Raw genomic sequence first — 23,092 nt, 5'->3', positions numbered from 1 at the left:
AGAATGTGTGCTGTAATCAAAGCTAAAGGAGGTCCAACCAAATATTAGAGTGTGTGACCTTTTTTTTTTGGCCAGGCAGTGTGTAAGAGATATGAGGAGTTTGATACGTTTTGTTTAGTACCTGTGCTCGTCCAGTTACGTAAAATACACCTGACTGCTATAGTAAAACCTCTTATCTGCTATAATCCACACGTTTCAAAATTAAAATGCTAAATCTCTATATAGGAGGAAGCAACATGAGGTTAAATAGATGAAAGTGCACGGAACAGAACAAGTAAACACGAGCCTAAAAACACACAAACTCCCACAGGATCGATGCAGCTTAGCTAAAGATTGACAAATGAATATGTGGGATATATTTTTTTTTTTTTTAGTATCAATGTCACTTGATCTCCAGTCTTCTGAACTACAGCAGGAGTTACACACAGCACCATGCTGGTCGCAGGAGCCCTGATACTTTTCCTCAGTGTGCTAACCGTTCGTGGAAATAACCTGACCGTAAGTCTCTCAGCGTCTTTGTCAGGCTGTGTTTAATTCATGCTGAAGAGTATTTAGAGGGCAGTGATAGAGCAGGCTGACTTGTTCTCTCCTGTGATTTTGTCATTTCAGTCGGATCCTGTGTGTAAGAATGTTTCTTCAGATGATCAGAGCTGGTGACACCCTGCAGCGTCCTATTAGTGCACGCACTGAACTGTTTCCTAGAAACTTTGCAGCCAGTTATGGTTGCAGCTAAACGTGTCTTCTGTTTGACGTGTAATATTATAAGGTGGAATAGAAAATGCTGTTTCGACACTGTTTTTACAGTTTTACAGTAAATTTTGAACGTTCAGCATTGAACTCAAATGAAAGAAGATCCATGTCGATGCAGACTGCTTTTCGTTGTGCAACTCCCGTGTTTAATCAGCTTTCTGTTCTTGGCAGACATCGACTATGTTGACTTCCCTACTGATGCACCGAGCGTTTCTTTGTCTGGGAACGCCTGGATGGTTTTGCTCCTGAATGAGTCCAGTAAGTGTGTCCTGGAAAACTGCAAATGATCTTATTTCATCCCCCTTAAAAATGTATTTGTTCTTGCCATTTCCAGATTTTTGTGATCCAAACCCTTGCCTCAATGGTGGCTCCTGCACAAGCTCTGATACTGACTTCACATGCTCATGTCCTGAGCCTTACATTGGCAGAAACTGCCAGAAAGGTAGGAAGAAAGCCATTTGTGCACCCCCCCAATTGCATTTCTTATCTTTTTAACAGGCCGTCGTGAAATTTAACCAGTCTTGTTTTTCGATGCCTTCAGTGAGAAATGTTTGCGAGGATGTCAAATGTGGTTTTGGAGACTGCGTCGTCAACATGACAAGACACCCGTACTACGAGTGCAAGTGCAAAGCTCCATTCCAGGGCCCAAACTGCAAGACATGTGAGTGCGCCATGCAGCATGAGATAATGACAGTATGCTTGAGCACGTACGCAACGGCACTGAAAACCACATGTTTCAGAAACACTTGTGTGCACAACCCAAATAGTATAAAAATCACCAATAGGATCTCTGAATTGTTGTCCACATCTGGCTTAATACAGTCCAAATGTGACGTGTTCTCTCCCATCCCGCATTGTGAGTAACTTGGGATGGCCAGGTATCCCAGACTGCATTTCACGGAAGTCATCAAGTATGCTGCAGTTTTGTCTGAACGTGAAAGTCTGAAGTTATTCCTGTTAATGAACGGTCAAAGAGGAAAGACTGATCATGAAAGAGCTGCTCTTTCTTGCAAGTACTGGCTGCTCCACACGTGTGACAGCTATCTCTGTGCTTTCTGTCTGGGCTGAGTGTCCCTGAGAGAAAAAAACATATGGAGTAAGATGCATGGGACTGGAGCTTTAGTGGAGGGAATATCTCCAAGTAGTCAGACAGCTCTGCCACAGAACAATATATGTAAAAAAGAAAGAAGAAAGAAAGACATATGTATGGAAATGGAATGAGCCAACCAGAGCCCATACCTGAATCCTACAGAAAATCTGTTGAGGAACTTGAAGAAGGCAACCGAGATGCCGAAAGAAGTTTATTTTGACCAGGTTAGGAGGAGGGAAAAGTAGGGGACGGGATGAGAGGGGTCAAGGGGATGGGATGAAGGAAGATGTAGAGACTGATGACGTTCCTTTGATGTTCTGATGGAGGAACCCAGGGAGTAAGACTCAGGGTGGGGGCATATCTCTGGAAGCTTCGGCTCCGTGTCCCCCAGGAAGAAAGCACTGGAGGGTTTGGGGGGAAGGTTAGACGTGCCTATATAGGTAGGTAATTGGACGTGTGGACTTGTTCCTGAACCTAAGTTATATAACCTCATGTATAGATTGTGTGTGATTGTTTTCCATTCCACCCTCACGATTAGACAGATCTGCAATATTTTGCATAAAAGGGTGGTAAAACATTCCCAAGTCAAGATGTGCCAAACATTTCCAAATTGTGTGTTTCAGAACAAATCAAAGGCTGCTACAACTAAGCATTGGTTCATATTGGTTCATACACTCATGCTGTTAAGTTATCCTACGATTGTTATTTTTTTTAGCTTTTTTCTCAGAAAATCGTCAATTATGTCGTTTTATTTTCTGCACTAGAGATTCGTTTGTGCAGAATTATCCACTGAAGTCCAAGCGGTCATTATGCTACATAAAGAAAAGTAACCAACAAGCATGTCCTGGTTCTAACCAAGTGTTTGTCTTGCCTACGTCAGTGCCATCATCTCCCTGTGAACCAAACCCCTGTCACAACGGAGGCTCCTGCATTAAAGGGAAACGCCGCTTCGGCTGTGCCTGTCCAAACGGATACACTGGGAGGTTCTGTAATATTGGTAAAGAACATTTTTAAGTTTGAATCATGTTCTAAATAAAGACATAAAAGACAGAGGTGCAATTTCACTGTAAAACATCCAGTAGATAATAATCTTGATGACACATTTTACTACAAGTAAACATTTTATTTTGTAGTTTTCTCTTACACATTATCTTTTATTTTCATCTTGTGTAGCTCCTACTGACTGTTACGAGGAAGATGGTGAGACGTACAAGGGCGTTGTCAGTACAACTGAAAAAGGAGAGGAATGTCTTCACTGGCGATCCTATTTCATTCTGCTCAATGGGGAGGACCCGTTTACCGCATTCCCGGATTTCACATCCCTGGACGTTAACTTCTGCAGGTATTTGAATATGATATTTTCTACTGTCTGTTATATCTTAAATCATTTATTGATGTCATTTATTGTATAAATGTAATTATGAACCTGCAATTAGAGTGCAATCTTTCATCGTTTTATAACATAATTACATGTCCCCAGTGTGTCCAGAGACTCAAGGAATATAAGAAAAGACAGTCTCTTTACTTTCTCCATCGTTAAAAGTGTATTTCAACAATTGCGACCAGTCACGAAACTATTTGCAAGCATGTTTAAGTATCCGTAGACCTCCGAGACAGGATTGTCTTGAAGCATAAATCTGGGGAAGGGTACAGAAAGATTTCTGCTGCTGTAAAGGGCCCAGTGAGCACCGTGGCCTCCATATCTGTAAATGGAAGAAGTTCAGAACCACCAGGACTCTTCCTAGAGCTGTCTAAACTGTCTACACTGAGTGATTGGGGGAGATGGGCCCCAGTCAGGGAGGTGACTCAGTCAGAGCTCCAGCATTCCTCTGTGGAGAGAGGAGCAATCAGGCCTGTATGGTAGAGTGGCCGGATGGAAGCCACTCTTTAGTGAAAGGCACATGGCAGGCCACCCTAACCCTAACCCTAACCCTAACCCTCGACCTAACCCAGACCATGAGCACCAAAATTCTCTGGTCTGATGAGACAGGACTGAACTGTTTGGGATGAATACCAGGCGTCACGTTTGGAGGAAACCAGGCACCGCTCATCACCAGCCCAATAGCACCCCTACAGTGAAGCATGGTGGTGGCAGTATCATGCTGTGGGGAGGTTTTTCAGCAGCAGGAACTGGGAGACTAGTCAGGATAGAGAGAAAGATGAATGCAGTAATGTACAGAGACATCCTAGATGAAAACCTGCTCCAGAGCGCTCTTGACCTCAAACTGGGGCAACGGTTCATCTTTTGGCAACACAACAACCCGAAGCACACAACCAAGATATGAAAGGAAAGGCTTCAGGACATCTCTGTGAATGTCCTTGAGTGGCCCAGCCTGAGGCCAGACTTGAATCCAATTGAACATCTCTGGAGAGATCTGAAAATGGCTGTGCTGCAAAAAGCAATGGGAAAAACTGCCCAAATATAGGTGTGCTAAGCGCGTGGCATCATAAAGACCGGAGGCTGTAATTGGTGCCAGAAGTGCATCAACAAAGTATTGAGCAAAGGCTGCACATGTGATTTCTTAGTTTTTTATTTTGAATAAATTTTCTAAAATCTCCTTTTTCACATAGTCATCATGGGGTGTTGTGTGTAGAATTTTAAGGGGGAAAATGCATTTAATCCATTTTGAAATAAGGCTGTAACATAACAAAATGTGGAAAAAGTGAAGCGTTGTGAATACTTTCCGGATGCACTGTAAGTCTAGTCTTGAGAATATAAATAATGTGCAGGCTCCCCTTTAAATCTGTTCTTCATATTTCATCACTGCAGGAACCCAGATGAAGATATAAAACCTTGGTGTTATGTTAAAAGACAAAACCAACTGAAATGGGAATACTGCAAAGTCAAGAAATGCCCTGAAGGTGACTGCTTTCACACTTAAACGCAAACACACAGTAAAAGAAGCACTGGTGCTATTATCAGTTTCTTTATGCTCTTCCTCAGTTACTGCACTGATATCAGGTTTACCAGAGACACCAGAGACACCAGAGATAAGTCCTTCGCCGTTCACCCAGTGCGGAAAATCCCAGGCTCGTATTGCCAGGATTTATGGGGGCAGCAAGTCTTACCCAGGTACCCACCCCTGGCAGGTGTCCTTGCAGAACAGACCCGAGGGCTCATCTGATGACTTTAGCCACATGTGTGGTGGCATCCTGATCTCATCCTGCTGGGTCCTCACTGCTGCCCACTGCATGTAGGGTTTCCTTTTCTTTTCAATCAATTTAATATCCATTTCCAGTTGAGTTATACAATTTTCTGCAGTGAGCTTACTCTTTTATTTTGTTTATTTTTTACAGTGAGCCGACTGATGAATTCCAAGTGCAGTTGGGAGGAGTGAACTTAGAACAACTGGAGGAAATGGACCAGACCATCCCAGTGATAGAAACGATTCTTCATGAGAAGTACAGGGAGACGTCTGAGGCTGTTTACAACGACATCGGTTTGACAACTTTATCAAGTTATACATATTGTATACAGAAATGTAAATGATCGGAAATGCAACAAATAAACCTATCAGCCACAACATTATGACCACTAACAGGAGAGGTGAACAACATTGACCATCTTGTGACAATTCAGTGTTCTGCTGGGAAACTTCTGGACCTGGCATTCATTGGTGTGGATGTTACTTAGACATGTAGCACCCACCTAGACCAGACCAGACACCCCCACCCCATAGCAATGACACTCCTTGATGGCAGCAGCCATCCCCTGCAGGATGCAGCCTGACACAGACACACACACAAAAACACTTTAGGAACAACTAAAAAAAAAACATGAAGAACAGCACAAGGTGTTGACCTAGCCTCCAAATTCACTAGAATCCCAAACTGATCAAGTATCTGTGGGATGATCCACTAACAACATTCTGTTGCCAGACACCACAGGATATCTTCAGAAGGCCCATGTCCATTCTCTGATGAGTCACAACTGTTTTGGAGACACAAGGGAGACCTGCACAATATTAGGAAGTCGGTTATAATGTTGTGCCTGGTTGGTGTATATTCAAACCTTAAAGTCAGTAATTCTTAAGTTTTTTATATATATATTTACTTGTTTTGCCCATATTGTGTCAATATGATTTTATTAAGACAGTAGTTTTGATGCTTTAAATTGAGTTTATGGAAATGAGATTTGATGAGCTGACAAATCAAAGAATTCATCTCACCCACTATCTGCTAATTTCCTACGTAGCTCTGCTTAGGCTCAACATTACGGATGGCCCCTACTGCGCTCAGGAAACTCGCTTTGTGAAGGCAGCGTGCCTACCAGATGAGATGTTCCCACCTGGAAAGGAGTGTGTGATCTCTGGATGGGGAGCCACTGAGACCCGTAAATCTAACTTTCATTTCACAAATCATTTTGATGAAGAAAACCTGAGCTCACGTTTGATTTTAACCTTCACTTTTTCAGAGAAGTACAGCAATCATCTGCTGAACGCTCGTGTTTTCCTGATCTCCGATGAGCGCTGCAAGGCCCCTCACATCTACGGAGATTCGCTGGATGAGAGCATGTTTTGTGCGGGGACCATGCAGGGGGGCATCGACTCCTGCCAGGTGTGTATTTTTGGGAAAGCTCAACCTAAAGTTTGTATAAGAGGGAGGGAAAGGTGACCCAAACCTGAGGACAACATAATGGGAATATTTCTTTTTGGCATCAGCCTTTTTTTTATGTGAACATTTATTCGAGGTTCTTCTGCAGAATGTAACTTGTAGCTCTTCTCAACACCTGCAGGGTGATTCAGGAGGCCCATTGGTGTGTGAGCAGAATGGAACACATTACATCACCGGTGTGGTGAGCTGGGGTGAAGGCTGCGGTCAAATGAACAAGCCTGGTATCTACGCAAACGTGTACACATTCCTCGACTGGATCTACAGGAAGATGAACAGAGCAGTAGCCAACTGAGCCTTCACCTTTTTACTCTTAGAAAGAAAAAATGAGACTACAGCTTCATCTGCCTTGAAAAAAAAAAACTGTTTATTTTTTCAGCAATAAAACCAAGCATTTACTCCCAGCCCAGCTTTGAGTTAAAAGAGGCACTGTTACATACTCACAAAGCTGAACCTGCCAGACAAAAGTAGATCATTTCGTTGGGCCTATGCTTCTTCCTCATCTGTACCTCATTCATTTGTCACTTACTAAAGATAAAAAACAATGTAAAAATTCTTTTTGCACTTTGCACTGCTGACAATACAGCAAACCCTGGTCCAGCTCTGTATCCTCTGAAAACACTCTGTACATAAACACTAAATGCAAACGTTTCATTTCAGCCTCTCGTTCAGATTGACTTTTTATTCCCGACGCAACTTTATTTGAGTCTTGATAGCCTTGATGATTTTGGTTAAACTGATGTTGAAAGTGGTTTTCGAGGGATGATTTAACCCAGGGGTGTCAAACATAAGGCCCAGGGGCCAAAAACGGCCCGTCATAGGATCCAATGTGGCCCTTGGGTTGAATTTGAAAAAATGACATGGAAGATTGCAATTTCTCAATAAAAATATCTGCTATTCCTAATTTGGAATAGCGCTGTTTTCGTAAAATGTGCAGACATGACACAAAACTGGGAAAGTGTAGACCAGACCAGGAACAAGCCTGAGCCACAGAGGCCTCTCCCCTCGACCCATAGGACCCAAAGGCCCCCACTAACAACACTGTGTTGCCAGACACCACAGGGCACCCTCACAAGGCCCATGTCCCATCTCTATTGAGTCCCAACTGTATTGGCTTGTTGGTTTGGTCAGTTCCTCACGAATAGTCTGCAGATAATAATAATTAATTTGGATATAGAATGAAAGTTTGGGTAAATAGTCTAAAGTTAAAATGCTAAATCTCTATATAGGAAGAAGCAACACAAGGTTAAATAAATAAAAGCGTGCGGTAGAACAAGTAAACATGAGCCTAAAAACACACAAACTCCCACGGGATCGATGCAGCTTAGCTAAAGATTGACAAATGAATATGTGGGATATAGAGAACTGATGTTTTTTTTTTTTGAGTATCAATGTCACTTGATCTCCAGTCTTCTGAACTACAGCAGGAGTTACACACAGCACCATGCTGGTCGCAGGAGCCCTGATACTTTTCCTCAGTGTGCTAACCGTTCACGGAAATAACCTGACCGTAAGTCTCTCAGCGTCTTTGTCAGGCTGTGTTTAATTCATGCTGAAGAGTATTTAGAGGGCAGTGATAGAGCAGGCTGACTTGTTCTCTCCTGTGATTTTGTCATTTCAGTCGGATCCTGTGTGTAAGAATGTTTCTTCAGATGATCAGAGCTGGTGACACCCTGCAGCGTCCTATTAGTGCACGCACTGAACTGTTTCCTAGAAACTTTGCAGCCAGTTATGGTTGCAGCTAAACGTGTCTTCTGTTTGACGTGTAATATTTTAATCATCATCCTGATAAAGTACAGGAGGGAATTATGAATGTCAGCTCAGTAATTATGCTGACCTGACTGCAGTGTTTTGGCTTTTTTACAGTTTTAGAGTAAATTTTGAACGTCTGGATTCAGCATTGAACTCAGATGAAAGAAGATCCATGTCGATGCATTTTCATTGCGCAACTCCCGTGTTTAATCAGCTTTCTGTTCTTGGCAGACATCGACTATGTTGACTACCCTACTGATGCACCGAGCATTTCTATGTTTGTGAACGCCTGGATGGTTTTGCTAATGAATGAGTCAAGTAAGTGTGTCCTGGAAAATTGAGAATGATCGTAGGTTGTGTCTCTTATTTCATCCCCCTAAAAAATGTATTTGTTCTTGCCATTTCCAGATTTTTGTGATCCAAACCCCTGCCTCAATGGTGGCTCCTGCACAACCTCTGATACTGACTTCACATGCTCATGTCCTGAGCCTTACATTGGCAGAAACTGCCAGAAAGGTAGGAAGAAAGCCATTTGTGCACCCCCCAATTGCATTTCTTGTCTTTTTAATAGGCCATGCTTACATTATTGGTCATGTGTTAATCTCTACACGTTCAAACGCATCATGAAATTTAACAAGTTTCGTTTTTCGATGCCTTCAGTGAGAAATGTTTGCGAGGATGTCAAATGTGGTTCTGGAGACTGCGTCGTCAACGTGACAAGACACCCGTACTACGAGTGCAAGTGCAAAGCTCCATTCCAGGGCCCAAACTGCAAGACATGTGAGTACGCCATCCAACATAAGATAATGAAAATATGCCTCAGCAAGTATGCAATGGCACTGAAAACCACTGTTACACGTTTCAAAGACAAAAGCTAAAAACTAAACAAACAAAAATTGTGTGCGCACCCCTTTATTACTGGGTATTTGGTTGTGTTCATAGCTCATGACAAATAGTAAACATTTGCATCTTGGTTCCAAAGAGCTTGAAAAGCATCAATGGGATCTCATTGTTGAAATGTGCCACTCAGCTGAGGGCTACAATACTTAAATACGTCAGTTATGGCGAAGCAAGAACAGGACGTCTCCACAAAATTAATGAGAAGACAAAGAGTGTTTATCAGTGTGCATTCCTGTCTGCATGTAAGATGTCATAATGTGTCCAAATGTGACGTGTTCTCTCCCGTCCCATTTTACTGATGACACATGGTACGTACCTTGGGACAACCAGGTGTCCCAGACTTCATTTCACGGAAGTCATCAAGTATGCTTCTGTTCCAGTTACAAAATGACAGTACTGCGTCCGCCGTGTCTTTACTTCGGAGTCAAACTTGTCAAGTCCGAAACTACCAAGTCTTCAAGTCTGAATTTCTTCCTATTAATGAACTATCAAAGAGAAAAGCCTGGTCACGACGAAGCTGCTCCACTGGCTACTCCACACATGTGACAGCTATCTCTATCCTTTGTGTCTGGGCTGTCGGGCACGGTGTCAAGACTCAAACCTGTTCTGACTAAATAAGCAAAAAGACAGACACACATTCAGTCTCCAAAAACCATGTGGAGTAAAGTCCACAAAATGAGACATGGACTAAACTTGTAGACTTGGTGTTAAAACATCATAGTATATCAGCAAAGAAGAGAATGCTCACCTTTCAGCAAGGAAATAATCCAAAGCACACAGCCAAATCAACAAAGAAATGGCTTCAGCAATGCAAGATATGTATGGAATTGGAATGAGCCAACCAGAGCCCATACCTGAATCCTATAGAAAATCTGTTGAGGAACTCGAAGGAGCCTGTGCAACTGGATTCCCCTGGAAATTTCTCTTAGAAAACAAGAGCACTCTGGTCTTTCTGTGTGTTTATTCATTCATTCATTTTCTGTAACCGTTTGTCCTCTGGAGGGTCGCCAGGGGGCTGGAGCCTATCCCAGCTGTCATTGGGCAAGAGGCGGGGTACACCCTGGACAGGTCTCCAGTCTATCACAGGGCTAACACAGAGAGACAGACAACCACTCACAGTCACACCTACGGCCAATTTAGAATCACTAATGAACCTAACCAGCATGTCTTTAGACGGTGGGAGGAAGCTGGAGTACCCGGAGAGAACCCATGCAGACACAGGGAGAACATGCAAACTCCACACAGAAAGGAACCAGTTGGCCTGGATTCGACTGGGGTTAGCATCAGTGTTTAGCATCAGTGCTAACCACCATGCCACTGTGCCACCCCCTCCCTGGTTCTAACCAAGTGTTTGTCTTGCCTACGTCAGTGCCATCATCTCCCTGTGAACCAAACCCCTGTCACAACGGAGGCTCCTGCATTAAAGCGAGACGCCGCTTCGGCTGTGCCTGTCCAAACGGATACACTGGGAGGTTCTGTAATATTGGTAAAGAACATTTTTAAGTTTGAATCATGTTCTAAATAAAGACATAAAAGACAGAGGTGCAATTTCACTGTAAAACATCCAGTAGATGATAATCTTGATGACACATTTTACTACAAATAAAAATTTTATTTTGTAGTTTTCTCTAACACATTATCTTTTATTTTCATTTTGTGTAGCTCCTACTGACTGTTACGAGGAAAATGATAAGACGTACAAGGGCGTGGTCAGTACAACTGAAAAAGGAGAGGAATGTCTTCACTGGCGATCCTATTTCATTCTGCTCAATGGGGAGGACCCGTTTACCGCATTCCCAGATTTCACATCACTGGACGATAACTTCTGCAGGTATTTGAATATGATATTTTCCACTGTCTATTATATCTTAAATCATTTATTGACATCATTTATTGTATTAATGTAATTATGAACGTGCAATTAGAGTGCAATCTTGCGTTTATGGATAAAATGACAAACCTAATGTCACACATTTGATAGTATTAGTTCATATTTAGCCAGTCCTTTATTGTTTTATAACATAATTACATGTCCCCAGTGTGTCCAGAGACTCAAGGAATATAAGAAAAGACAGTCTCTTTACTTTCTCCATCAATAAAAGTGTATTTTTTGCAGCTTCTTATAACATCATAAAGGAATAAAAACTGGAAAACAAAACTGTTTTTGTCTTGAAAGGTTGAACTCCTGGGGTTTATCACCAGCTGTTACTGGCCGTATTGGTTCTCCTGCCTTGTTTTTGGCGGGGTCAGTAACAAGAAAGATACAGCAAACACGTGCACACACACAGCCTCCATACATGAGCTGAAACCCGAAAGACACATTCTGTAGACATGTGAGACATTTGTGTCAGTGAGGGACACACACTCTAATATTTCATTGGACCTCCTTTAGCTCTGATTACAGCACACATTCTCTGTGTCATTGTTTCCATAATCTTCTTCAGTGTCACCAGATTTATTTCCATCCAGTGTTGCATTCATTTTTCACCAAGATCTTGTATTGATGATGGGAGAGTCTGACCACTGCACAAAGCCTTCTCCAGCACAACCCAGAGATTCTCAATGGGGTTAAGGTCTGGACTCTGTGGTGGCCAATCCATGTGTGAAAATGATGTCTCATGCTCCCTGAACCACTCTTTCACAGTCTGAGCCCCATGAATCCTGGCATTGTCATCTTGGAATATGATCCATTGATGGAATAACCTGGTCATTCAGTATATTCAGGTAGTCAGCTGACCTCATTCTTTGGACACATAATGTTGCTGAACCTAGACCTGAGCAACTGCAGCAACCCCAGATCATAGCACTGCCCCCACAGGCTTGTACAGTAGACACTAGGCATGATGGGTGCATCACTTCATCTGCCTCTCTTCTTACCCTGATGCCCCCATCACTCTGGAACAGGGTAAATCTGGACACATCAGACCACATGACCTTCTTCCATTGCTCCAGAGTCCAACCTTTATGCTCCCTAGCAAATTGAAACCTTTTTTTCCAGTTAGCCTCACTGATTAGTGGTTTTCTTAAGACTACACAGCTGTTCAGTCAAAATCCCTTGAGTTCCCTTCACATTGTACATGTGGAAATGCTCTTACTTTCACTATTAAACATAGCCCTGAGTTCTACTGTTGTTTCTCTTTGATTTGATTTCACCAAATGTTTAAGTGATCGCCGATCACGATCGGTCAGGATTTTTTTTCCGACCACATTTCTTCCTGGAAGACGATGGTTCCCCACTATCCTTCCAGTTTTTAATAATGCGTTGGACAGTTCTTAACCCAGTTTTAGTAGTTTCTACAATCTCCTTAGATGTTTTCTCTGCTTGATGCATGCCAATGATTTGACTCTTCTCAAACAGACTAACATCTTTTCCACAACCACAGGATGTGTCTTTAGACATGGTTGTTTAAGAAATGAGAAGCTACTCATTGCATCAGTTGGGGTTAAATAACTTGTTGTCAGCTGAAAGATAATCACCCATGCAGTAATTATCCAATAAGAGGCTCGTGACTATTTGCTTAGTTAAATGCAGGTGGCGACTTTTTTTTTTTTTTGGCCATGCAGTGTTTATAATTTAACTGGGCTCCCCTTTCAATCTGTTCTTCATATTTCATCATTGTAGGAATCCAGATGAAGATATAAAACCTTGGTGTTTTGTTAAAAGACAAAACGAACTGCACTGGGAATACTGCAAAGTCAAGAAATGCCCTGAAGGTGATCGCTTTCACACTTGAAAACAAAGTACAACACAGTACAACACGTGCCGGTGCTATTATCAGTTTCTATGTGCTCTTTCTCAGTTGCTCCACCAACATCAGGTTTACCAGAGACACCAGAGATACCAGAGATACCAGAGACACCAGAGATAAGTCCTTCGCCGTTCACCCAGTGCGGAAAATCCCAGCCTCGTGCTGGCAGGATTTTTGGGGGCAGCAAGTCTTTCCCAGGTACCCACCCCTGGCAGGTGTCCTTGCAGACCAGATCCAAGGGCTCATCTGGTGACTTTAGCCACAAGTGTGGTGGCATCCTGATCTCATCCTGCTGGGTCCTCACTGCTGCCCACTGCATGTAGGGTTTCCTTTTCTTTTTAATAAATTTAATTTCCATTTCCAGTTAATTCAATTTTCTGCGATGAGCTTTTGCTTTTTTAAATTTTTTACAGTGAGCCGAATAATAAATTCCAAGTGCAGTTGGGAGGAGTGAACTTAGAAAAACTGGAGGAAATGGACCAGACCATCCCAGTGATAGAAACGATTGTTCATGAGAAGTACAGGGAGACGTCTGAGGCACTTTACAACGACATCGGTTTGACAACATTATCAAGTTTGATGCTTTAAATTGAGTTTATGGAAATGAGATTTGATGAGCTGACAAATCAAAGAATTCATCTCACCCACTATCTGCTAATTTCCTACGTAGCTCTGCTTAGGCTCAACATTACGGATGGCCCCTACTGCGCTCAGGAAACTCGCTTTGTGAAGGCAGCGTGCCTACCAGATGAGATGTTCCCACCTGGAAAGGAGTGTGTGATCTCTGGATGGGGAGCCACTGAGACCCGTAAATCTAACTTTCATGTCACAAATCACTTTGATGAAGAAAACCTGAGCTCACGTTTGATTTTTTTGCACTGATTTAACGACTCATTTGAAATCCGATTTTAATCTCCACTTTTCAGGGAGGCACAGCCATCAGCTGCTGAATGCTCGTGTTTTCCTGATCTCCGATGAACGCTGCAAGGCCCCTCAGATCTACGGAGATTCGCTGGATGAGAGCATGTTTTGTGCCGGGACCATGGGGGGGGGCATCGACGCCTGCGAGGTGTGTACATTTTTGGGAAAGCTCAACCAAAAGTTCGCATAAGAGGGAGGGAAAGGTGACTCAAACCTGAGGACAACATAATGCAAATATCTCTTTTTGGTATCAGCCTTGTGTTAGGTGAACATTTATTCAAGGTTCTTCTGCAGAACGTAACTTGTAGCTCTTCTCAACACCTGCAGGGTGATTCAGGAGGCCCATTGGTGTGTGAGCAGAATGGAACACATTACATCACCGGTGTGGTGAGCTGGGGTGAAGGCTGCGGTCAAATGAACAAGCCTGGTGTCTACGCCAACGTGCACAGATTCCTCGACTGGATCTACAGGAAGATGAACGGAGCAGTAGCCAACTGAGCCTTCACCTTTTTACTCTTACAAAGAAAAAATGAGACTACAGCTTCATCTGCCTTGAAAAAAAAAACTGTTTATTTTATCAGCAATAAAACCAAGCATTTACTCCCAGCCCAGCTTTGAGTTAAAAGAGGCACTGTTGAAAACTCACAAAGCTGAACCTGCCAGACAAAAGTAGATCATTTCGTTGGGCCTATGCTTCTTCCTCATCTGTACCTCATTCATTTGTCACTTACTAAAGATAAAAAACAATGTAAAAATTCTTTTTGCACTTTGCACTGCTGACAATACAGCAAACCCTGGTCCAGCTCTGTATCCTCTGAAAACACTCTGTACATAAACACTAAATGCAAACGTTTCATTTCAGCCTCTCGTTCAGATTGACTTTTTATTCCCGACGCAACTTTATTTGAGTCTTGATAGCCTTGATGATTTTGGTTAAACTGATGTTGAAAGTGGTTTTCGAGGGATGATTTAACCCAGGGGTGTCAAACATAAGGCCCAGGGGCCAAAAACGGCCCGTCATAGGATCCAATGTGGCCCTTGGGATGAATTTGAAAAAATGACATGGAAGATTGCAATTTTTCAATAAAAATATCTGCTATTCCTAATTTGGAATAGCGCTGTTTTCGTAAAATGTGCAGACATGACACAAAACTGGGAAAGTGTAGACCAGACCAGGAACAAGCCTGAGCCACAGAGGCCTCTCCCCTCGACCCATAGGACCCAAAGGCCCCCACTAACAACACTGTGTTGCCAGACACCACAGGGCACCCTCACAAGGCCCATGTCCCATCTCTATTGAGTCCCAACTGTATTGGCTTGTTGGTTTGGTCAGTTCCTCACGAATAGTCTGCAGATAATAATAATTAATTTGGATATAGAATGAAAGTTTGGGTAAATAGTCTAAAGTTAAAATGCTAAATCTCTATATAGGAAGAAGCAACACGAGGTTAAATAAATAAAAGCGTGCGGTAGAACAAGTAAACATGAGCCTAAAAACACACAAACTCCCACGGGATCGATGCAGCTTAGCTAAAGATTGACAAATGAATATGTGGGATAGAGAGAACTGATGTTTTTTTTTTTTGAGTATCAATGTCACTTGATCTCCAGTCTTCTGAACTACAGCAGGAGTTACACACAGCACCATGCTGGTCGCAGGAGCCCTGATACTTTTCCTCAGTGTGCTAACCGTTCACGGAAATAACCTGACCGTAAGTCTCTCAGCGTCTTTGTCAGGCTGTGTTTAATTCATGCTGAAGAGTATTTAGAGGGCAGTGATAGAGCAGGCTGACTTGTTCTCTCCTGTGATTTTGTCATTTCAGTCGGATCCTGTGTGTAAGAATGTTTCTTCAGATGATCAGAGCTGGTGACACCCTGCAGCGTCCTATTAGTGCACGCACTGAACTGTTTCCTAGAAACTTTGCAGCCAGTTATGGTTGCAGCTAAACGTGTCTTCTGTTTGACGTGTAATATTTTAATCATCATCCTGATAAAGTACAGGAGGGAATTATGAATGTCAGCTCAGTAATTATGCTGACCTGACTGCAGTGTTTTGGCTTTTTTACAGTTTTAGAGTAAATTTTGAACGTCTGGATTCAGCATTGAACTCAGATGAAAGAAGATCCATGTCGATGCATTTTCATTGCGCAACTCCCGTGTTTAATCAGCTTTCTGTTCTTGGCAGACATCGACTATGTTGACTACCCTACTGATGCACCGAGCATTTCTATGTTTGTGAACGCCTGGATGGTTTTGCTAATGAATGAGTCAAGTAAGTGTGTCCTGGAAAATTGAGAATGATCGTAGGTTGTGTCTCTTATTTCATCCCCCTAAAAAATGTATTTGTTCTTGCCATTTCCAGATTTTTGTGATCCAAACCCCTGCCTCAATGGTGGCTCCTGCACAACCTCTGATACTGACTTCACATGCTCATGTCCTGAGCCTTACATTGGCAGAAACTGCCAGAAAGGTAGGAAGAAAGCCATTTGTGCACCCCCCAATTGCATTTCTTGTCTTTTTAATAGGCCATGCTTACATTATTGGTCATGTGTTAATCTCTACACGTTCAAACGCATCATGAAATTTAACAAGTTTCGTTTTTCGATGCCTTCAGTGAGAAATGTTTGCGAGGATGTCAAATGTGGTTCTGGAGACTGCGTCGTCAACGTGACAAGACACCCGTACTACGAGTGCAAGTGCAAAGCTCCATTCCAGGGCCCAAACTGCAAGACATGTGAGTACGCCATCCAACATAAGATAATGAAAATATGCCTCAGCAAGTATGCAATGGCACTGAAAACCACTGTTACACGTTTCAAAGACAAAAGCTAAAAACTAAACAAACAAAAATTGTGTGCGCACCCCTTTATTACTGGGTATTTGGTTGTGTTCATAGCTCATGACAAATAGTAAACATTTGCATCTTGGTTCCAAAGAGCTTGAAAAGCATCAATGGGATCTCATTGTTGAAATGTGCCACTCAGCTGAGGGCTACAATACTTAAATACGTCAGTTATGGCGAAGCAAGAACAGGACGTCTCCACAAAATTAATGAGAAGACAAAGAGTGTTTATCAGTGTGCATTCCTGTCTGCATGTAAGATGTCATAATGTGTCCAAATGTGACGTGTTCTCTCCCGTCCCATTTTACTGATGACACATGGTACGTACCTTGGGACAACCAGGTATCCCAGACTTCATTTCACGGAAGTCATCAAGTATGCTTCTGTTCCAGTTACAAAATGACAGTACTGCGTCCGCCGTGTCTTTACTTCGGAGTCAAACTTGTCAAGTCCGAAACTACCAAGTCTTCAAGTCTGAATTTCTTCCTATTAATGAACTATCAAAGAGAAAAGCCTGGTCACGACGAAGCTGCTCCACTGGCTACTCCACACATGTGACAGCTATCTCTATCCTTTGTGTCTGGGCTGTCGGGCACGGTGTCAAGACTCAAACCTGTTCTGACTAAATAAGCAAAAAGACAGACACACATTCAGTCTCCAAAAACCATGTGGAGTAAAGTCCACAAAATGAGACATGGACTAAACTTGTAGACTTGGTGTTAAAACATCATAGTATATCAGCAAAGAAGAGAATGCTCACCTTTCAGCAAGGAAATAATCCAAAGCACACAGCCAAATCAACAAAGAAATGGCTTCAGCAATGCAAGATATGTATGGAATTGGAATGAGCCAACCAGAGCCCATACCTGAATCCTATAGAAAATATGTTGAGGAACTCGAAGGAGCCTGTGCAACTGGATTCCCCTGGAAATTTCTCTTAGAAAACAAGAGCACTCTGGTCTTTCTGTGTGTTTATTCATTCATTCATTTTCTGTAACCGTTTGTCCTCTGGAGGGTCGCCAGGGGGCTGGAGCCTATCCCAGCTGTCATTGGGCAAGAGGCGGGGTACACCCTGGACAGGTCTCCAGTCTATCACAGGGCTAACACAGAGAGACAGACAACCACTCACAGTCACACCTACGGCCAATTTAGAATCACTAATGAACCTAACCAGCATGTCTTTAGACGGTGGGAGGAAGCTGGAGTACCCGGAGAGAACCCATGCAGACACAGGGAGAACATGCAAACTCCACACAGAAAGGAACCAGTTGGCCTGGATTCGACTGGGGTTAGCATCAGTGTTTAGCATCAGTGCTAACCACCATGCCACTGTGCCACCCCCTCCCTGGTTCTAACCAAGTGTTTGTCTTGCCTACGTCAGTGCCATCATCTCCCTGTGAACCAAACCCCTGTCACAACGGAGGCTCCTGCATTAAAGCGAGACGCCGCTTCGGCTGTGCCTGTCCAAACGGATACACTGGGAGGTTCTGTAATATTGGTAAAGAACATTTTTAAGTTTGAATCATGTTCTAAATAAAGACATAAAAGACAGAGGTGCAATTTCACTGTAAAACATCCAGTAGATGATAATCTTGATGACACATTTTACTACAAATAAAAATTTTATTTTGTAGTTTTCTCTAACACATTATCTTTTATTTTCATTTTGTGTAGCTCCTACTGACTGTTACGAGGAAAATGATAAGACGTACAAGGGCGTGGTCAGTACAACTGAAAAAGGAGAGGAATGTCTTCACTGGCGATCCTATTTCATTCTGCTCAATGGGGAGGACCCGTTTACCGCATTCCCAGATTTCACATCACTGGACGATAACTTCTGCAGGTATTTGAATATGATATTTTCCACTGTCTATTATATCTTAAATCATTTATTGACATCATTTATTGTATTAATGTAATTATGAACGTGCAATTAGAGTGCAATCTTGCGTTTATGGATAAAATGACAAACCTAATGTCACACATTTGATAGTATTAGTTCATATTTAGCCAGTCCTTTATTGTTTTATAACATAATTACATGTCCCCAGTGTGTCCAGAGACTCAAGGAATATAAGAAAAGACAGTCTCTTTACTTTCTCCATCAATAAAAGTGTATTTTTTGCAGCTTCTTATAACATCATAAAGGAATAAAAACTGGAAAACAAAACTGTTTTTGTCTTGAAAGGTTGAACTCCTGGGGTTTATCACCAGCTGTTACTGGCCGTATTGGTTCTCCTGCCTTGTTTTTGGCGGGGTCAGTAACAAGAAAGATACAGCAAACACGTGCACACACACAGCCTCCATACATGAGCTGAAACCCGAAAGACACATTCTGTAGACATGTGAGACATTTGTGTCAGTGAGGGACACACACTCTAATATTTCATTGGACCTCCTTTAGCTCTGATTACAGCACACATTCTCTGTGTCATTGTTTCCATAATCTTCTTCAGTGTCACCAGATTTATTTCCATCCAGTGTTGCATTCATTTTTCACCAAGATCTTGTATTGATGATGGGAGAGTCTGACCACTGCACAAAGCCTTCTCCAGCACAACCCAGAGATTCTCAATGGGGTTAAGGTCTGGACTCTGTGGTGGCCAATCCATGTGTGAAAATGATGTCTCATGCTCCCTGAACCACTCTTTCACAGTCTGAGCCCCATGAATCCTGGCATTGTCATCTTGGAATATGATCCATTGATGGAATAACCTGGTCATTCAGTATATTCAGGTAGTCAGCTGACCTCATTCTTTGGACACATAATGTTGCTGAACCTAGACCTGAGCAACTGCAGCAACCCCAGATCATAGCACTGCCCCCACAGGCTTGTACAGTAGACACTAGGCATGATGGGTGCATCACTTCATCTGCCTCTCTTCTTACCCTGATGCCCCCATCACTCTGGAACAGGGTAAATCTGGACACATCAGACCACATGACCTTCTTCCATTGCTCCAGAGTCCAACCTTTATGCTCCCTAGCAAATTGAAACCTTTTTTTCCAGTTAGCCTCACTGATTAGTGGTTTTCTTAAGACTACACAGCTGTTCAGTCAAAATCCCTTGAGTTCCCTTCACATTGTACATGTGGAAATGCTCTTACTTTCACTATTAAACATAGCCCTGAGTTCTACTGTTGTTTCTCTTTGATTTGATTTCACCAAATGTTTAAGTGATCGCCGATCACGATCGGTCAGGATTTTTTTTCCGACCACATTTCTTCCTGGAAGACGATGGTTCCCCACTATCCTTCCAGTTTTTAATAATGCGTTGGACAGTTCTTAACCCAGTTTTAGTAGTTTCTACAATCTCCTTAGATGTTTTCTCTGCTTGATGCATGCCAATGATTTGACTCTTCTCAAACAGACTAACATCTTTTCCACAACCACAGGATGTGTCTTTAGACATGGTTGTTTAAGAAATGAGAAGCTACTCATTGCATCAGTTGGGGTTAAATAACTTGTTGTCAGCTGAAAGATAATCACCCATGCAGTAATTATCCAATAAGAGGCTCGTGACTATTTGCTTAGTTAAATGCAGGTGGCGACTTTTTTTTTTTTTTGGCCATGCAGTGTTTATAATTTAACTGGGCTCCCCTTTCAATCTGTTCTTCATATTTCATCATTGTAGGAATCCAGATGAAGATATAAAACCTTGGTGTTTTGTTAAAAGACAAAACGAACTGCACTGGGAATACTGCAAAGTCAAGAAATGCCCTGAAGGTGATCGCTTTCACACTTGAAAACAAAGTACAACACAGTACAACACGTGCCGGTGCTATTATCAGTTTCTATGTGCTCTTTCTCAGTTGCTCCACCAACATCAGGTTTACCAGAGACACCAGAGATACCAGAGATACCAGAGACACCAGAGATAAGTCCTTCACCGTTCACCCAGTGCGGAAAATCCCAGCCTCGTGCTGGCAGGATTTTTGGGGGCAGCAAGTCTTTCCCAGGTACCCACCCCTGGCAGGTGTCCTTGCAGACCAGATCCAAGGGCTCATCTGGTGACTTTAGCCACAAGTGTGGTGGCATCCTGATCTCATCCTGCTGGGTCCTCACTGCTGCCCACTGCATGTAGGGTTTCCTTTTCTTTTTAATAAATTTAATTTCCATTTCCAGTTAATTCAATTTTCTGCGATGAGCTTTTGCTTTTTTAAATTTTTTACAGTGAGCCGAATAATAAATTCCAAGTGCAGTTGGGAGGAGTGAACTTAGAAAAACTGGAGGAAATGGACCAGACCATCCCAGTGATAGAAACGATTGTTCATGAGAAGTACAGGGAGACGTCTGAGGCACTTTACAACGACATCGGTTTGACAACATTATCAAGTTTGATGCTTTAAATTGAGTTTATGGAAATGAGATTTGATGAGCTGACAAATCAAAGAATTCATCTCACCCACTATCTGCTAATTTCCTACGTAGCTCTGCTTAGGCTCAACATTACGGATGGCCCCTACTGCGCTCAGGAAACTCGCTTTGTGAAGGCAGCGTGCCTACCAGATGAGATGTTCCCACCTGGAAAGGAGTGTGTGATCTCTGGATGGGGAGCCACTGAGACCCGTAAATCTAACTTTCATGTCACAAATCACTTTGATGAAGAAAACCTGAGCTCACGTTTGATTTTTTTGCACTGATTTAACGACTCATTTGAAATCCGATTTTAATCTCCACTTTTCAGGGAGGCACAGCCATCAGCTGCTGAATGCTCGTGTTTTCCTGATCTCCGATGAACGCTGCAAGGCCCCTCAGATCTACGGAGATTCGCTGGATGAGAGCATGTTTTGTGCCGGGACCATGGGGGGGGGCATCGACGCCTGCGAGGTGTGTACATTTTTGGGAAAGCTCAACCAAAAGTTCGCATAAGAGGGAGGGAAAGGTGACTCAAACCTGAGGACAACATAATGCAAATATCTCTTTTTGGTATCAGCCTTGTGTTAGGTGAACATTTATTCAAGGTTCTTCTGCAGAACGTAACTTGTAGCTCTTCTCAACACCTGCAGGGTGATTCAGGAGGCCCATTGGTGTGTGAGCAGAATGGAACACATTACATCACCGGTGTGGTGAGCTGGGGTGAAGGCTGCGGTCAAATGAACAAGCCTGGTGTCTACGCCAACGTGCACAGATTCCTCGACTGGATCTACAGGAAGATGAACGGAGCAGTAGCCAACTGAGCCTTCACCTTTTTACTCTTACAAAGAAAAAATGAGACTACAGCTTCATCTGCCTTGAAAAAAAAAACTGTTTATTTTATCAGCAATAAAACCAAGCATTTACTCCCAGCCCAGCTTTGAGTTAAAAGAGGCACTGTTGAAAACTCACAAAGCTGAACCTGCCAGACAAAAGTAGATCATTTCGTTGGGCCTATGCTTCTTCCTCATCTGTACCTCATTCATTTGTCACTTACTAAAGATAAAAAACAATGTAAAAATTCTTTTTGCACTTTGCACTGCTGACAATACAGCAAACCCTGGTCCAGCTCTGTATCCTCTGAAAACACTCTGTACATAAACACTAAATGCAAACGTTTCATTTCAGCCTCTCGTTCAGATTGACTTTTTATTCCCGACGCAACTTTATTTGAGTCTTGATAGCCTTGATGATTTTGGTTAAACTGATGTTGAAAGTGGTTTTCGAGGGATGATTTAACCCAGGGGTGTCAAACATAAGGCCCAGGGGCCAAAAACGGCCCGTCATAGGATCCAATGTGGCCCTTGGGATGAATTTGAAAAAATGACATGGAAGATTGCAATTTTTCAATAAAAATATCTGCTATTCCTAATTTGGAATAGCGCTGTTTTCGTAAAATGTGCAGACATGACACAAAACTGGGAAAGTGTAGACCAGACCAGGAACAAGCCTGAGCCACAGAGGCCTCTCCCCTCGACCCATAGGACCCAAAGGCCCCCACTAACAACACTGTGTTGCCAGACACCACAGGGCACCCTCACAAGGCCCATGTCCCATCTCTATTGAGTCCCAACTGTATTGGCTTGTTGGTTTGGTCAGTTCCTCACGAATAGTCTGCAGATAATAATAATTAATTTGGATATAGAATGAAAGTTTGGGTAAATAGTCTAAAGTTAAAATGCTAAATCTCTATATAGGAAGAAGCAACACGAGGTTAAATAAATAAAAGCGTGCGGTAGAACAAGTAAACATGAGCCTAAAAACACACAAACTCCCACGGGATCGATGCAGCTTAGCTAAAGATTGACAAATGAATATGTGGGATATAGAGAACTGATGTTTTTTTTTTTTGAGTATCAATGTCACTTGATCTCCAGTCTTCTGAACTACAGCAGGAGTTACACACAGCACCATGCTGGTCGCAGGAGCCCTGATACTTTTCCTCAGTGTGCTAACCGTTCACGGAAATAACCTGACCGTAAGTCTCTCAGCGTCTTTGTCAGGCTGTGTTTAATTCATGCTGAAGAGTATTTAGAGGGCAGTGATAGAGCAGGCTGACTT

General features: G+C 42.6%; 3 protein-coding genes across 4 annotated transcripts; all 3 read left to right on the top strand.

The window, feature by feature from the left end:
• Positions 1-534: 534 nt before the first annotated feature.
• On the top strand, positions 535-7,266 carry LOC311504939 (hyaluronan-binding protein 2-like). Its single transcript, XM_084568293.1, has 11 exons — positions 535-1,008; positions 1,085-1,192; positions 1,292-1,411; positions 2,721-2,837; positions 3,014-3,182; positions 4,611-4,702; positions 4,803-5,034; positions 5,138-5,280; positions 6,036-6,173; positions 6,255-6,397; positions 6,576-7,266. The coding sequence occupies exons 1-11, from the start codon at positions 843-845 to the stop codon at positions 6,744-6,746; spliced, it is 1,599 nt and encodes a 532-aa protein (XP_084424419.1). The 5' UTR covers positions 535-842; the 3' UTR covers positions 6,747-7,266.
• Positions 7,267-7,709: 443 nt separating this feature from the next.
• LOC311504936 (hyaluronan-binding protein 2-like) lies at positions 7,710-14,285 on the top strand. The gene is made up of 11 exons (XM_084568289.1): positions 7,710-8,521; positions 8,612-8,719; positions 8,864-8,983; positions 10,473-10,589; positions 10,766-10,934; positions 12,726-12,817; positions 12,904-13,171; positions 13,266-13,408; positions 13,523-13,660; positions 13,779-13,921; positions 14,101-14,285. Exons 1-11 carry the CDS (start codon positions 8,362-8,364, stop codon positions 14,269-14,271), a joined length of 1,629 nt encoding a protein of 542 aa, XP_084424415.1. The 5' UTR covers positions 7,710-8,361; the 3' UTR covers positions 14,272-14,285.
• Positions 14,286-15,885: 1,600 nt separating this feature from the next.
• On the top strand, positions 15,886-22,941 carry LOC311504937 (hyaluronan-binding protein 2-like; the record flags this gene model as incomplete). 2 transcript variants are annotated; one of them, XM_084568291.1, is made up of 11 exons in its annotated part: positions 15,886-16,045; positions 16,136-16,243; positions 16,388-16,507; positions 17,997-18,113; positions 18,290-18,458; positions 20,250-20,341; positions 20,428-20,695; positions 20,790-20,932; positions 21,047-21,184; positions 21,303-21,445; positions 21,625-22,941. In XM_084568291.1, 11 exons carry the CDS (start codon positions 15,886-15,888, stop codon positions 21,793-21,795), a joined length of 1,629 nt encoding a protein of 542 aa, XP_084424417.1. In that variant the 3' UTR covers positions 21,796-22,941. The 2 variants fall into 2 exon arrangements, with proteins under 2 accessions (XP_084424417.1, XP_084424416.1); XM_084568290.1 differs by having other exon boundaries at positions 16,136-16,507.
• Positions 22,942-23,092: the final 151 nt, after the last annotated feature.

The sequence above is a fragment of the Chelon labrosus genome (assembly GCF_963514085.1).
Source record: "Chelon labrosus genome assembly, chromosome: 19".
Taxonomy (NCBI): Eukaryota; Metazoa; Chordata; class Actinopteri; order Mugiliformes; family Mugilidae; genus Chelon; species Chelon labrosus.
The sequence above is the reverse complement of the archived record's forward strand: the minus strand, read 5'-3'. Positions and strand labels throughout refer to the sequence as shown.